A 16,472-nucleotide genomic window follows, 5' to 3' on the forward strand; every position below is an offset into this window, starting at 1 on the left:
CTTCAGGAAAGATTCCTCTGCCCCCTTCAATTCCTCAAGAGAGACCCCTACTCACCACCCCAGGAGACACCTTACTTCCCTCTCTTAGGAGTAAAAAGCAGTGTGCAATAGTGGAAAGAGCACGGGCCTGGGAGACTACTTAGATTGTGAGCACCAGGTGGGACCAGTGATCTTTTTAGATCTTTTATCTACCCGAGGGCTTAGTATAGTGTCTGACACATAGTAAGTACCTAACAAATAATTATTAGGACACCCCCGCCCCGCCCAGGAGAGACCTCACTCCTTTTAGAAGAGATTTCCCTGTCCCACCTTCTTCTCTCAGCAGAGATCCCTGAAGGAGGAAGGAGATCCTCTGAGAATGGAGAGAGGGATACCCCCACAATCTCAGAAGATCTCATTTCTCCTTTCTCAGGAGAGAATCCTCTGGTGTGGCCCTAGTTAACCCAGGCACCGGGACACTGGGAAGGGGGAAGACAACAGCAAAAACACTGGGTGAGAGGAAGAGAGCCAGGCAGAGGGAAGAAGCACAGGGGTCACTTTTTTATGTCGGGGTGCAGGGTGAGAAGGTGTGTCTTGGTTGGGAGCAACAGGATGTAGATAGATTTTTGAAAAGTTAAGAGTCAAAGGAACCTGATTTGGGGTCTTCTGAGTCTCACTCGGAGGTTGCGAGGTTTGGCCGGAGAAGACTTGGCCAGAGGCCTGATCTGAGACCTGGCCGGAGACCTGGTCAGACCAAGGTTGAGAGCTATTGAGAGCTTACTGTGCACAAAACACCATACTAAGCATCCGGAGAGCTGTGGAAGTGGACAAAGCCTCCAACCTTCAGCTGGAAACCCCTGGGGCAATATCTCCCATCACCCTTGTGGTCCCCAAGGGGCTGGCACCTATAGGAAGAGGAGGAGAACTGAAAGAGCAGAGAAGGAGGAAGGAAAAGGTGGTCTTATCTCCGGTTGATAGAGGCTCTTTGTGTGACTGTGAGCAGGGTTGCTTGTTGACAGAAGCCAAGCTGGGTAAACAAGCTGCTTGCCCAGAGGGCAAGACTCAGGGAGGCGGTGATTCTTTTCCACCAGTTTCAGGAGTTTTGGAAAGCCAACAAACCTAGGGCTGCCTAGAGGCCTAGGGTGGCCAGCGGGGGAAGATTTTATGAGTTTTAAATCCCTGTTACCACAAACTGGAAGCTGCCAGAAACCAACCCAGCCAACCCCAGAGTGGATGGTCAGGGCCGGGGAGGGGGTGGGGTGAGACGCGGGAGCTGGGAAAAGTACTGACTCAAACTGGTTATAGGCATAGAGGCTATGGAGGGAGGGACTTGCTTGCCCCTCCAGGTCCCCAGCAAAGGCTGGGACCACGATGACCCAATCCTTGGACCGGGGCAAGGAGAGTGGGTTGCAGAGGTCAGCTAGTCCAACTCCCTGCCTCTGGGCAAGACTGGCCTTTTGCTCCTAACTTCCCAGGAGTCCTGAGCTTTTAAGGGATAAGGTCCCAGTTAGCCTCAACATTTCCTCCCTACTTACAGACTGAAAGGAACAGGTAGTGCAGAGGCGGTGACTGAAGTAACCTCCCTTCTCTCCCACTTAAGGATAGACTCAATCTATCAGTCAATCAGTGGCATTTACTGATCACTTTCGGTGTGTGTCGAGCACTACATTAAAGGCCCTGGAGAGTACAATATAACAGAATCGGTAGTCAGTCACTCAATCATATTTATTGAATGCTTAACTGTGTTCAGAGCACTGTACTACGTGCTTGGGAGAATAATGATATAGCAATATAAAAGACACATTCCCTGCCCATAATGAGTCTAGAGGGGAAGGCAGATGTTGATATAAATAAATTACAAATACATACATACGTGATGTGGGTTAGGAGGAAGGATGAATAAAGGGAGCAAGTCAGGGCGATGCAGCAGGGAGTTGAAGAAAGGGAAAAGAGGGTTTAGTCAGGGAAGGTCTCTTGGAGGAGATGTGCCTTCAGTAGTCACGTTCCCTGCCCGTAGGAAACCAGGACCTGAGCCAGGGCTTCTGGAACTAAGATCAGAGGGCTGATTTCCACAGGGCATCCGGGATGGAGCCCACCCCAGGTTCTTGGCCCCGGACTCTGGAAGCAGGGCAAGAACCACTATCATAATTGTGGAATTATCAAACGCTTTTTAAGCGCTAAGCACTGAGGTAAATTGAAGATAATCAGACAGTCCCTATCCCTAACAGAGCTCACAATCTATATCTATCATTCTCTATGATATCCTTATCATAGAGAAGCAGCACTGTCAAGTGAATATAGCCTGGGCCTGGGAGCCAGAAAGACCTGGGTTCTTATCCCTGCTCTGTCACTTGTCTGCTATGTGGCACTTCTCTGTGCCTCAGTTACCTCATCTGTAAAATGGGGGTTAAGACCGTGAGCCCCATGTGGGACATGGACTTTGTCTGATCCGATCAGTTTGTATCTACCCCAGCGCTAAGTTGGAGTCAGGGCTCATGAGTTCGAATCCCAGCTGTGCCACTTGTCAGCTGTGTGACTGTGGGCAAGTCACTTAACTTCTCTGTGCCTCAGTTCCCTCATCTGTAAAATGGGGATTAACTGTGAGCCCCACGTGGGACAACCTGATTCCCCTGTGTTTACCCCAGCACTTAGAACAGTGCTCGGCACATAGTAAGCGCTTAACAAATACCAACATTATTATTATTATTACAGTGCCTAGACCATAGTAAGCACTTAATAAATGCCATTAAAAAATACCCACTTTACAGATGAGGAAACTGATGCACAGAGAGGTTGTGCCTTGCTCAAGATCACACAGCAGGCCAATGGCAGAACAGTCTTGAGCCCAGTTCTTCCGACTCCCAGTCCCATTCTCTTACCATGGGGCCAGGCTGTTAGGTCTAAACAGATCAGAAAGGAAAATTCAGAAAGGAGGAATCAAACCCACTTAGGAAGAAGACAAAAATTGGCCTGAACCTCCCATTCTGTAAAATGGGGATTTATTGCCTGTTCTCCATGCTACTTAGACTGTGAGCTCCAAGAGGGGCAGGGACTGTGTCTGACCTGATTAACTTGTAACTACCCCAGCACTTAGGACAGTGTTTGATACATAGTAAATGTTTAACAACTACGCTTGTAATAATAATCAGTTTTCTTATTATTTAGCTTTCTGGCTGAAAGGAGCTGCGGGTCCCGCCACCTTTGAGGTCTGGCCAAAACACACCCTGTTCAGGAAACCCTGCCCCCTTCCTGAGACTGATCCTTCTCCTCGCCAGGAACAAGCTGGGGAGAAGGAAGAAAATGTGACCGGAGGCCAACTTGAGATGAAATCCACCTACTTCAAAATCAGGCTAGATAGAACCGGGAACTTTGATTTGGGAAAGAGTTTGCTTAAAACAGAATTTATTGCTCAGGAAAGGCGATCTGGGGTCCGCCACACACTCTCTCCCTCCCTCCCACCCAAGCCTACCATTTCCAGGGGGAGGCAGAAGCTAAGAGAGACCGGTGGGCTCGGCTAAGATCTGTAGCTAGCTGTTGGCCAGATTCACAGTAAAACCTAGGAATCTTGTCACCCAGCCCGGGAACTGCACACTAGCCCACTCTATCCTCTTACCCACAGTTACAAATGCTCCTGTCTTTTTTTTCCAGCACGTCTGGCTTACACAATTTTCCTGGGCCTTGGTGGAGACTCAGGCTCAGTGAGCGCTGTAGATCATGTGGACCATCCCAATTCCTTAGGTCCCTGCCTGGAGAACCCCTCTCCTGAGACTAGGGAGTATGAGGGCTCCCTTTCACCAGTCAGAGATGTCAGTCACCCGGGACGTCTGGGAAAACGTCAGCCAATTCTGCACCATGGAGCCACATGGCCTAGTAGAAAGAGTACGGCCTGGGAGTCAGAAGGCCCGGGTTCTAATCCCAGCTCTGCCAATGGCTTGCTGTGGGACTGTGGCCAAGTCACTGAACTTCTCTGTAGTTCAGTTTCCTCACCTATAAAATGGCGATTCGATACCTGTTTTCCCTCCTACTTAGAATGCGAGCCCTATGTGTGACTGGTATTCTGTCCAACCTGATTGACTTGTATCTACTCCACCGCTTAGAACAGTGTTTGAAGCATAGTAAGCGCTTAACAAATACAATAATAATAGTAATTATGATCATTATTAGCCCAGAAACAGATGCTCGCAAGCCCCTGGCCCTGCAGGCTCTCCTACGCAGCCATGATGAGAGCCACAAGAGGAGTCACAAGGGGTTTCTCGAAGGAAGTCACGAGGGGAGCCATGAGGGGAGTCACACAGATCCAGCTCTGCCAGTGTCCTCTGGAAGAAAGCACTACCTAAGTGAGCAGGGCCCAGAGGACCCTGAACTAAGGTTTAGTTCAGGAGCTGGGGTGAGAGAGGGAATCAAGGATCCTGTCACACATATGGCTCACAATCTAAGTAGGAGGGAGAACAGGTAACGAATCCCCATTTTGCAAGCGAGGAAACTGAAGCACAGAGAAGTTCGGTGACTTGCCCACGGTCACACGGCAAGACATTGACTGAGCTGGGATTAGAACCTGGGCCTTCTGACTCCCAGGCCTTACTCTTTCTACTACTGTGGGTTGGGAGTCCTTCCCCTCCCCACAGCACTTGTGTATATTGGTACGTATTTATTGCTCTATTTATTTTATTAATGACTTGCATTTATCTATGGTTCTATTTATCCATTTTGATGGCATTGATGCCTATTTGTTTTGTTCTGTCGTCTGTCTCCCCCTTCTAGACTGTGAGCCCGTTGTTGGGTAGGGATCGTCTCTATCTGTTGCCGAATTGTACTTTCCAAGTGCTTAGTACAGTGCTCTGCAGACAGTAAGCGCTCAATAAATACGATTGAATGAATGAATGACTGGAAGGAAGAAATAGGGCTGGGCAACTAGATCTCTAGATCCTCTTGGGTCAGCCACAGAATGAAACAGATTGAAAGGACCCTGGTGTTTCTGGCAAGTAACTTATCGTGGGTGGCCAACCAGCACTCTCCTAAGACTCTGACCCTTCTCCTCGCCCACACCCCCAACGCACCCATCTTCCAGCAAATTCCTGTTCTTCCTCCTGCTGTCGACTTTGGCCCTGCTGTTCCACTTCCAGAGGTCTCAGTTCTGCTCTTCCAGCTCCTCCTACGTCACTGACCCACCCCCCTGCTAATAATTAGTGATAATTATGGTATTTGTTAAGTGCTTACTATTTGCCAAGCACTGTACTAAGTGTTGGGGTAGATACAAGTTAATCAGGTTGGACGGACTCCCCGTCCCACATGGGGCTCCCAGATTTAGTAGGAGGGAGTAGGATTTAAATCTGTTAGATTATAAATTCTCTGCACACAGTTAGGGCTCAACAAGTACCATCAGTTGATTGATTACACCACCACTGAGCTGAGCAAAAAGTTGCCTCAGTTCTGCCTCTATCTTCTGGCCTGGGGTGCCAGCTCATGGGGGCACCTGAAAGTACTGGGGTTGATTGCCCCCCCCCCCCCCCCCCCCCCCCCCCCCCCCCCCCCCCCCCCGCCTTCAAGCTGTGGTTTCTACTTCCACAGCTGTTTGGCTGGACTCTCTGCCTCCCTTTTTTTAAATGGTATTTGTGAAGCACTTATTATATGCCGAACACTGTTCTAAGACAGGTACAGTCCCTGTCCCGCATGGGGCTGACAGTCCAAGTAGGAGGGAGAACAGATGTCCCCATTGTACAGTAGAGGACACTAAGGCAGAAAGAAGTTGAGTGACTTGCCCAAGGTCACACAACAAGCAATTGGCAGAGCTGGGATTAGAACCCAGGTCCTTCTGACTCCCAGGCCCGTGCTTTCTCCACTAGGTCATGCTGCTTGCTCACCCCCATCTCCAAGAAGACTCAAGTTTCCAAATGTTAACCCTTCTAAATCTTCCTGCCCCGCTCCAATCCCATCCCCCTACTCCCTCCCAAACCTCCAGTGAGATGTCACCCATGGGTCATGGACAGCCGAGCTCCTAGATGACCGGATTGTTCCCAGTCCGGCCTCCCGTGAACATACGGGCTTTCCCTTGCACTAGGCCTGTGCCCCTGGGAAAGGATAAAGAGTCAAAAAGTCATCGGGGCCTCAGCACTGGAAAGATCAAATGTGAGCTAGTTGAAGGCCCTGGAAATTCTTATGGGCAACTTCCTAGGGGCCTCAGTTTCCCTAGTAGCCACCCATGTGGCTTTTGCTTCATTAAGGATCACTGACAAGCTAAAAGTTTTCTAGTGGGCAGGGACAGAAGGGACTTCCACATTTGAGATATTTAGCTCTCATTCAATCCCTGGCAACATTTGAGGAAGAAAGGACTGGACGTACCCACAAGGAGAAGCAGGGGGCCAACTCCAGCATGTATGGTCAGCCCGATGACTTCCTGTCCCCCAAGATCCTAAGCTTTGCACCCAGTAAGTGCTCAATAAATACGACTGAATGAATCCTCCAGTGGCCGGATGGTAGCCTGGGCTTGGATCGCCATCATCATCATCATTTATTTATTTACATTAATGTCTGTCTCCCCCTCTCACCTGTAAGCTCGCTGTGGGCAAGGAATGTGTGTTTATTGTTATACTGTACTCTCCCAACTGCTTAGTACAGTGCTTTGCACCCAGTAAGCACTCAATAAATGATTGAATGAATGAATCATCATCATCATCAGTGGTTTTATCGAGCATTTACTGTACGTAGAGCACGGTACTAAGCGCTTGGGAGAGTACAAAATAACGATAAACGGACACATTCCCTGCCCACAGTGAGCTCACAGTCTAGAGTGGGAGATCTTTTGGCCAGTCCCATCCAAACTCAGGGCCCTAGAGTTTCTGCGCAGACTTCCTCTTTCTCCTTCTCCTCTGGGGTGATCTCCAATTTGGCCGGCACGCGGGGAGTTGGGTTAATCAATCACCCCAACGGGGAAGTCTGCCCAGGGAGAGATTATTAATCCTCGGAGACCAGACGGTTATCTCACCTGCCTCTTGACTCAGGGTGACTCACCCCACTCGGTGTCTGTCGCATCTGTCACAGGTGGCTTGCTCGCAGTTATTAGGTAATGGATGAGAGGCGGAGCCAGCATTTTTCAGTTTTGTTTCAGGAGCTCGGTCCGATACTGAAAGTCGGGCGAGGATCTGGAAATGGCGACCATGACACATTTTGGGTTATTTAAATGGTATTTAAGGGCCTACTATGTGCCAAACACTGTTCTGAGCACTAGGAGAGATATAAGTTACTTAGGTTGGACACAGTCCCCGTCTCTCATTGGGCTCACGCTTTCTCCACGTGTTGGAGACGGAATCCTGGGTGATATGGACTATGTGGATAGAGCGTGGGCCTGGGAATCAGAAGGTTGCGGTTTCTAATCCTGGCTCCACTGCTTAATAGTAATAATAATAATAATTGTAGCATCTGTTAAGCACTTACTATGTGCCAGGCACGTACTGAGCGCTGGGGTGGATACAAACAATTTGGGTTAGACACAGTCCCTGTTCTATGTGGGGCTCACAGTCTCAATCCCCATTTTGCAGATGAGGGAACTGAGGCACAGAGAAGTGAAGTGACTTGCCTAAGGTCACACAGCAAACAAGTGGCAGAGCTGGGATTAGAACCCGTGACCTTCTGACTCCCAAGGCCGTGCTCTATCCACTGTGTCATACAGCTTCTCGTCTTGTCTGCTGTGTCGCCTTGGGCAAGTCACTTCACTTCTCTGTGCCTCAGTTCCCTCATCTGCAAAATGGGGATTGAGACTGTGAGCCCCACATAGGACAGGGACTGTCTAACCCAATTTGCTTATATCCACCCCAGTACTTAGTGTAGTACCTGGAACATAGTGAGCACTTAACAAATACCGTAATTATTATTATTATTATGGGTTTGACCCAGGAATGGACGTCGTGTATGGGCTGATGTTCTTAGATACATGGGCTAAACATGATTCAATGGGTAACCACAGGTAAGAGAACAAAAATCCATCCCCTACCTCTTGTCCCTTTGGGGAGGGAATCATGGAGCTGGATGCTATGACCAGTAATCGACTCGTCCATCCCGCTGCCTCAGTGAATTGGCGATTAGCAGGAGATTCCACAAGCTCCTACTATGACCTGGGTCCGGGTCTTTAATTCTGTGGGTTGTCAGTGGCTAATCCTGCCCTGTTATGGAAACTGGGGCTTCTTTAGTTAGGCCGTGAACACAAGTATTCTTGTTTTACCAGTAGGGAGACAGAACAGAGCGGCCTAGTGGGAAAGGGCACAGATCTGGGAGTTAGAGGCCCTGGGTTCTAATCCTGACTCTTCCACTTGTCTCCTCTGTGACCGTGGGAAAGTCGCTATGCTCAGATACTGTACTAAGTGCTGGGGTAGATACAAGCTGATCGGGTTGGTCATAGTCCGTGTCCCACATGGGGCTCACAGTCTTAATCCCCATTTTACAGATGAGGTAATTTAGGTCCAGAGAAGGAGTATGACTTGCCCAAGGTCACACAGCAGACAAGTGGCAGAGGTGGGATGAGAACTCACGTCCTCTGACTCCCAGGCCCCTGCCCTATCCACTAGATCCCACTGCTTCTCACTTCCCTTCTCTATGTCTCTTATCTGAGTGTAAAATGGAGATTAAGACGGTGAGTCCCACGTGGGACGTGGACTGTGTCCAACCTGATCAGCTTGTGTCTATCCCAGCGTTTATTACGGTGTCTGTCACACAGTAAGCACTTAACGAATATCATAAACAACAGCAACAACGACTTGCCCTAGATCACAAAACAGGTAAGCGGCGGAGCCCCAGTTAGAACCCAGGTCCTGCTGACTCCCAGGCCTGTGCCCTCTCTACTGGGCCGTGCTGCTTTTCGCTTAACTTCTCGGTGCCTCGGTGACCTCATCTGTAAAATAGGGGTTAAGACTGCGAGTCCTATGTGGGACAGGGACTGAATCCAGCCCAATTATCTTCTATCGCTAGAGTTTAGTACAGTGCCTGGCACGGAGTCAGTGCTTAACGAATACCAGTAAAAAGAAAAAGATCTTGAGAAGAGAAGGCCCAGGTCAGGATCATCGGGAAGGGCAGCAGGATTCTTAGACTCCCCAGAGGAGTGAAGCCAGTTTAATCCCTGATGGTTAATCCTTAAAGCCATCTCGTGACTCTAGGGATCGGGGACTCAGCTCCCCTGTTGGAAGCCGTCGCCAACGTGACTGCCCGGCCAGCTGCTGAGCTCCCACGAAGAAGAAATCTGGCTGACACCCCTCATCACCGCCCCCACTCCCCATCCCCCGCCTCTGTCTCCGAGGCCCGGGTTCCTGCAGCTTGGTTCTGGTGTGCGCTTTCCTGGGCTTAATAGAACGCTTTCTAATTTCTCTTTTTGTTTAAAGAGGCTTTTCCAGAGATAATTACAGGGTCCCATAACGATCCATTAATTGGGTCTCGGTCCTTGGCCTGATTCCTCTCAAGCATTCCTGGGGCCAGCCTGCTCCGGCGTTTCTGAGCCTGCCCTGGGCCCCCGGGGTTGGAGGCTCGCGCTTCCAGCGCTTCAGGCAGCGGCGGCAGGCAGCCGGAGGAGGAACGGAATCCGCTCCGCCGCTCCTTTCGGATGATCCCTTTTGGTTTGGGTTTCAGGAGCTTTGGCTGCAGGCAGAACTGGGAGCAGCAGAGAGGAGGTGGGTAAGGAAGGAGAAGCGCTAAGAGTTGCCTTTGTAGTTGGGTGAGTTGCTCTGGCGGTCTGGAGCTTTGCAGATCTCTAATCTGAAGTGCTGGCTGCTTAGTACAGTGCTTCGCACAGAGTAGGCTCTCAATAAATATGATCAAATGAATGAATGAATGAGAGGGAAGTGCCTAGAAAGGAAGAAATGCACACCTTTCCTTCGGGCAGAACTCACCTCCTGGGGCATCAGAGCCTCCGTTGCCAAAACCAAGATCACTGGGCATCCAGATCTGGGTTCCATTCCTGACATGCTTGCTACCCGTGCCCACCTGCTCCCTCAGACGGTATCAATCAGGCTAGAAGGGACAAAGAACCCAGTATCATTTTACCTCCCTCTTCCTGTTGACCAGCCCCCAACAGGGCTATGGGCCTTGGCTGGCTCCCAGGATCCTTGGAAAGCAGCTCTCTAGTGTGTGCCTTGGGGCTAGGGTGGGCACGGGGACTCTGTTCTGAGGCTGCCCTCTCCTCACAAGTATTCAAGATGGGTGGTCTGAAGCCCAGCCTCTTGTCCTGGACTTGGATTGCCTGGACTGGGAGCTGCTGGGTGAGGATCAGGTGAACCGGTCAGGTTCACCGATTGCCCCTGGCCACCTTCAAGAGGGAAGCCCCTCTTTTCTTTTTTAAATGGTATTTATTAAGCACTTACTAAGAGCCAGAGACTATTCGAAGGGCTGTGGTAGATACAAGCTAAACAGGTTGGACACAGTTGGTGTCCCAGAGGGGACTCACGGTCATAATCCCCATTTTGCAGATGAGGAAGGTAACTGACGACGAGAGAAGTTGAACGACTGGCCCAGGGTCACGTAGCGGACAAGTGCCAGAGCTGGGGCTAGAATCCGGGTCCTTCTGACTCCCAGGCCTGGGTTCTAGCCACCGAGCCACACTGCTTCCAAACCAAACTACCCAGCGTTAGCTTCTGAAGATGTTCGAGGGGAAGAGACGCTTGCCTCGAAATCTAACCCGGGGACTCCAAGCCCCAGTGTCCCTCAGGACAGAGCTGACTCACCCTCTCACCTTTGAGCACTCCTAATTAGAGGGTTCAGCCTCAGTATGAGGGTCAAAGCCTATTGAGCAAAATGCTCAGTACCCGGAGAGGAGGAATGTGTCTTCTGCCATTAGCAGGCTTCAAGGGGAGGAGTTTCACCTTCCGTTCAGAGGATGTCAGGTAGACAAAAGTCGGAGGGAAAGTAGGCTTATCACCACCGGACGGGGGAGGAGAAAGGGCACCGACCACGTTTTTAAACAAAGTGTTTTATTTATTAGAAAAGTAAAAAATATTGCATAGGTCTTAATACTTGAACATCAAGTGTAGTCACGTAAACGGTACTAGAAGGGAAGCTTGGTTATGGCACTACTTTTCTGGGGAACGGGGTCCTGCCCCTTCCAGTCTTGCACCCCCCGGGGTGGCTGGATGAGGGGTTAGCTGCAGCTTCCTTCCCCTCCCACCACCACTTCTTGAAGTGTCAAAGTTTCACAGTGATCCCAACACCCAACCCTTCCTGCTCTTACATTCATAAGAGTCTATAAAATAGCTGCCTAAAAAAAAAAAAAAAAAAAAAATGTCAGTAGTGAAGCTTTGATCAATCCAAAACACACGGCCTTCTCCAGACCCACTTTAAACCACACACAGAAAAAAGTGTAAGACACAATCCCCTCTCCCTCCCACCCCGTCCCCCCCCCTCCTCCCCCCACCTCGGCCGATCTGTACACATCCATATACACCATACACCACACACACGTGCACGCTCACACACAGCCTAGCAGACAAGCCAGGTCTAATTGCCCCTGCAGACCTGCTGCAAGCCCGGCTCTGCCTCCCCCACCCTGGTCGCATTAAGGAGCGGGAAAGCTGTGCTACTGATCTGAACGGGCTCTCGCCCGCCAAGGCGCCGTACTCTTGGCCGGGAGGGATTCTGCCACCCCGCCCGGGGAGTAGGGACCGGGATTCTCCTCCCGGACCAGCGTCAGTCCGTCCGTCCTCCTCTCCCTCCCACCCCCACGCCGTCCGTTCCGGCTCTCCCAGCCCCAGCCGTCGGAGGGGGGTCACCGCGGAGCCCTCAGCACTCTTCGATGAGGAGCTGCTCCGAGCTGTACAGCTTCTTCTTGATGACCCTGAAGCCGGTGCTGAGCGTCAAGGACTGGCCGAAGCCCGGGGCGAAGGAGGGCCCGGCGCTGAACAGGCCCTGGATCTTGGGCCAGAGCCGGGAGTCCAGCCGCAGCACCAAGGTCAGCTGGAAGGTGGGCACCAGGCTGGGGTCCACGGCGATCCGCTCCACGCTGTGGCACCCCTTGCCCTGCTCGACGCACACGTCCAGCAGGGCCCCGCGCAGGCCGCAGGGCTCGCTGTAGGCCAGCCGCCGCAGCTCTTTGCCCACCTGGGCCACCAGCGGGGCGGGCATCAGGAGGCGGGCTGGGCGCTTGGGGCCCATCCTGGCCTGGGTCAGGCTGCCCTGGAGTAGCTGCATCAGGTTGGCACAGAGGAGTTCGTCCTCGGGGTCGTTCAGCAAATCGAAGTCTGGCAGAGAGAGCTCTTCCAAGTCATCGGCATCTGCGAGGGGAGGCGGGCAGGGATGCGGGAGGGTCAGCTGGCGCGCTTGGAGGGGAGGAGGCGGGGGGGTGGGGGTGGGGAGAGGTCAGCTCACCTCCAACCCGGGGCGGCACCTAGGGCCCTCCGCATATACGCTCCACCCCCTCCATCCTCCACATCCCCCGGGATGCTCGTCGTATCCCATCCTAGGGCTCAGCTACGAGGAGTCGCAGGTCTGAGCTCACCCCTTTTGGGGTGTTCTGCTACCGTGCCGGTGGGGGTGGATGAAAGGGGACAGCAGAGGGGGAGGGGCAGAGGGAGAACAACGGCTTCGCCCGCAGGTGGGGACCCCCCGGACCTGCCCCGTGCCCCGCTTGGGACGGAGCACTCACCGTCCTCGGCTCCAAGCCCGCCGCCGCCGCCGCTGCTGCCGCTGTCCAGGGATTCACAGTCTGAGGTCTCCAGGCCGGAGGAGTGACCGAGGCCCCCTTCCCGGACCCCGGGGACCCAGGCGGGCGAGCGGCGGGACGGCGACAGCTGCGGCTGCTCCGACGAGGCGGAGGCCGACGAGAAGCGATCCCACAGGCCCGGCATGGCTGGCGCGACGACTGGCAGGGGAAGGAGCCGGGAGAAGGAGCCTACCGCACAAAGAGAAGGGCAGGTTGGGAGTCGGTCTGACGGTCCTGGGCACCGAGCCGGGGGTGGGTGGAGGAGGGGGAAAGCCTGGGGCTGGGGGGCCTGGGGGGCAGTCAAGACCCTCGGGTTCACATCCGTATGGATGTCTCTCTCCCCACCCCCAGACTGCGACTCGTCGCGGGCCGGGATTGTCACTCTTTACTGCCGTGCTGGACTCTCCCAAGCGCTCGGTACAGCGTTCTGCACGCAGGATGCTCTTCATAAAATACGACTGCGTGAATGCGTGTCCCACCGTTATCGTCCCTCTAGACTGGGAGCTCGCTGTGGGCGGGGGATGTCACTTTATCGCCTATTGTACTCTCTCAAGCGCTTAGTTCAGTGCTCCGCACGTAGGAATTGCTTAATAAGTACGATTAAATGAACGTCTGCCACCCACGACCATCATCCCTCTAGACTGTCCGCTCGTTGGGGGCGAGGACTGGTCACTCTTTATTGTCTTATTGTACTCTCCCAAGCGTTTGGTAGAGTGCTTTGCGCATAGAAAGCCCTCAATAAATACGATTAAATGAATGTATGTGTCCCCCAATTACCATCCCGCTAGACTGCGAGCTCGTCGGGGGCGGGGCTTGTCACTCTTTACGGCCGTATTGTACCCTCCCAAGATCTTAATTCAGTGCTTTGCACACAGGAAGGGCTTGGAAAATACGATTAAAATGAATGTCTGTATCCCACAATTATCATCCCTCTAGACTGAGCTCGACGGGGGCGGGGATTATGCCTCTTTACCCTCCCGAGCGCTTAGTTCAGTGCTTTGCACATAGGAAGGGCTTGAAAAATACGATTAAAATGAATGTCTGTAGCCCACAATCATCATCCCTCTAGACGGTGAGCTCGTCGGGGGCGGGGATTATGCCTCTTTACCCTCCCGAGCGCTTAGTTCAGGGCTTTGCACATAGGAAGGGCTTGAAAAATACGATTAAAATGAATGTCTGTAGCCCACAATCATCATCCCTCTAGACGGTGAGCTCGTCGGGGGCGGGGATTATCACTCCTTACGGCCGTATCGTGCCCTCCCGAGCGCTTAGCTCAGTGCTTCGCACACAGGAAGGGCCTCATAAATGCGATTAAATGAGTGTGTGTGTGTGTGTCCCCCCAGTCGCCCTCCCTCTAGACGTTGAGCTCGTCGGGGGCGGGGACCGTCACTCTTCAGAGCCGCAGCGGCCTCTCCCCAGCGCCGAGGCCAGGGCTCCGCACACAATGAAGGGCTAAATGACTAGGACCGAAAGCCCGGGCGGAGGAGGGAGGAAATCACTCACCCGAGAAAGGCCGTTAGGCCGGACGCCGAGAGGGGGAAAGGTCCCAGGCGAGAGGGGAAGCGTACTGGACGTCCCGGCCGGGGCGCCCACCGTCTGCCAGGCCGAGCGCTGCGGCCGGTCCTGCTTATATAGGCCAAGGGTCAAGGCCCCGCCCTCGGGAGGCGGCCGGGCTGCGGGCTCCGGGAAAGGACCAATGGGAGCCCGGGGTGGGGCCGCCCTCGGCCAATCGGCAGCGAGCGCACGTTCGCAACGTTCTCTCCTGCCCGGTGACAGCGGGGCCACGCCCCCTGGTCGCTTTGGACGCCCCTGCCGCAGCCCAGGGTGCAAACAGACCGGCTGGGACGCACCGTGAGGCCCCCAGGGGCCTCGCCCCCTTAATGATTGATAATAATAATAATAATAATGTTGGTATGTGTTAAGCGCTTCCTATGTGCCGAGCACTGTTCTAAGCGCTGGGGTAGACACAGGGCAATCAGGATGTCCCACGGGGGGCTCACAGTCTTCATCCCCATTTTACACCTGAGGTCACTGAGGCACGGAGAAGTGAAGTGACTTGCCCACAGTCACACAGCCGACAAGTGGCAGAGCTGGGATTCGAACTCATGACCTCTGACTCCCAAGCCCGTGCTCTTGCCACTGAGCCAAGCTGCTTCTCGATCCCCCTCTGACCGATGAAGCCTCGGAGAAGTCCGGGGACTTGCCCAAGGTTACCCGACTGACACTTTGGAGGAGCCGGGATTATTCATTCAATAGTATTTATGGAGCGCTTCCTATGTGCGGAGCTCCGGACTAAGCGCTTGGAATGAACAAGTCGCCAACAGAGACAGGCCCTGCCGTTTGACGGACGATTAGAACCCAGATCCTTTAGATCCCTCATTTGCTTATTCATTCATTCATTCAATAGTATTTATGGAGCGCTTCCTATGTGCAGAGCCCTGGACTAAGCGCTTGGAATGAACAAGTCGGCAACAGATGGAGACAGGCCCTGCCGTTTGACGGGCGATTAGAACCCAGATCCTTTAGATCCCTCATTTGCTTATTCATTCATTCATTCATTCAATAGTATTTATGGAGCGCTTGCTATGTGCAGAGCCCTGGACTAAGCGCTTGGAATGGACAGATCGGCAACAGATAGAGACAGTCCCTGCCCTTGGACGGGCTTACGTTCTAATGGGGGGAGACGGACAGACGAGGACAGTGGCGATAAATAGAGTCGAGGGGAAGAACATCTTATTAAAACAATGGCAAATAAATAGAATCGGGGTGATGTACATCTCATTAAACAAAATAAATAGGGTGATGAAGATATATACAGTTGAGCGGACGAATACAGTGCTGAGGGGATGGGGCGGGAGAGGGGGAGGAGCGGAGGGAAAGGACTTGCCCAAGGTTACCCAGCAGACACTTGGAGGAGCCGGGATTAGAACCCAGATCCTTTAGATCACTCATTTTCTTATATGGACGTCTCTCTCCCCTTGCCTATAGTCCCTGTTTGGGGCGGGGGATGTCCCCGTTAAACCTATTGGTGGTACTGGGAGTATTGGGTGGTACTCTCTCGGCTTGGGAGGATGAAGGGATGTGCAGAGCACTGTTCTAAGCGCTGGGGTAGATACAGGGTCATCAGATTGTCCCACGTGGGGCTGGCAGTCTTCATCCCCATTTTATAATAATAATAATGTTGGTATCTGTTAAGTGCTTACTGTGATGCAGAGCACTGGTCTAAGCGCCGGGGTAGATACAGGGTCATCAGGTGGTCCCACGTGAAGCTCCCAGTCTTCATCCCCATTTTAGAGATGAGGTCACTGAGGCGCAGAGGAGTTAAGTGACTTGCCCACAGTCACCCAGCCGCCAAGTGGCAGAGCAGTATTCGAACCCATGACCTCTGACTCCCAAGCCCGGGCTCTTTCCACTGAGTCGTGCTGCTTCCAACCCAGATCCTTTAGATCACATTGTTTATATGAACGTCTATCTCCCCTTGCCTTATACTCCCCGTTTGGGGCGGGGGATGTGTCTGTTAAACCTATTGGGTAGTACTCTCTCGGCCTGGGAGGATGAAGGGGAGGGGTTAATAATAATAATAATAATAATGTTGGTATTTGGTAAGCACTTACTATGTGCCGAGCACTGTTCTAAGCGCTGGGGTAGACAGAGGGGAATCAGGTTGTCCCACGTGGGGCTCCCAGTCTTCATCCCCATTTTCCAGATGAGGGAACTGAGGCACAGAGAAGTGAAGTGACTTGCCCACAGTCACACAGCCGACAAGTGGCAGAGCTGGGATTCGAACTCATGAGCCCTGACTCCAAAGCCCGTGCTCTTTCCA

At 52.7% G+C, this 16,472-nt stretch overlaps 1 protein-coding gene across 1 annotated transcript; it reads right to left on the reverse strand.

Annotated features, from left to right (window-relative positions):
* Window positions 1-11,343: 11,343 nt before the first annotated feature.
* Window positions 11,344-14,246, reverse strand: DDIT4 (DNA damage inducible transcript 4). Its single transcript, XM_001508638.4, has 3 exons — window positions 14,153-14,246; window positions 12,593-12,838; window positions 11,344-12,221 (listed from the first exon to the last, which is right to left on the reverse strand). Exons 2-3 carry the CDS (start codon window positions 12,792-12,794, stop codon window positions 11,731-11,733), a joined length of 693 nt encoding a protein of 230 aa, XP_001508688.1. The 5' UTR covers window positions 12,795-12,838; window positions 14,153-14,246; the 3' UTR covers window positions 11,344-11,730.
* Between the last annotated feature and the right edge of the window lie 2,226 nt (window positions 14,247-16,472).

This window comes from Ornithorhynchus anatinus, chromosome 3, assembly GCF_004115215.2.
Source record: "Ornithorhynchus anatinus isolate Pmale09 chromosome 3, mOrnAna1.pri.v4, whole genome shotgun sequence".
Classification (NCBI taxonomy): domain Eukaryota; kingdom Metazoa; phylum Chordata; class Mammalia; order Monotremata; family Ornithorhynchidae; genus Ornithorhynchus; species Ornithorhynchus anatinus.

Excerpts from the sequence above, each read along its gene's own strand:
- DDIT4 (XM_001508638.4), bottom strand. The coding sequence starts at position 12,794 with ATGCCGGGCCTGTGGGATCGCTTCTCGTCGGCCTCCGCCTCGTCGGAG. Across the intron at positions 12,222-12,592 it reads CGGGCTTGGAGCCGAGGACG|ATGCCGATGACTTGGAAGAG; the intron begins GTGAGTGCTCCG and ends CTCCCCTCGCAG.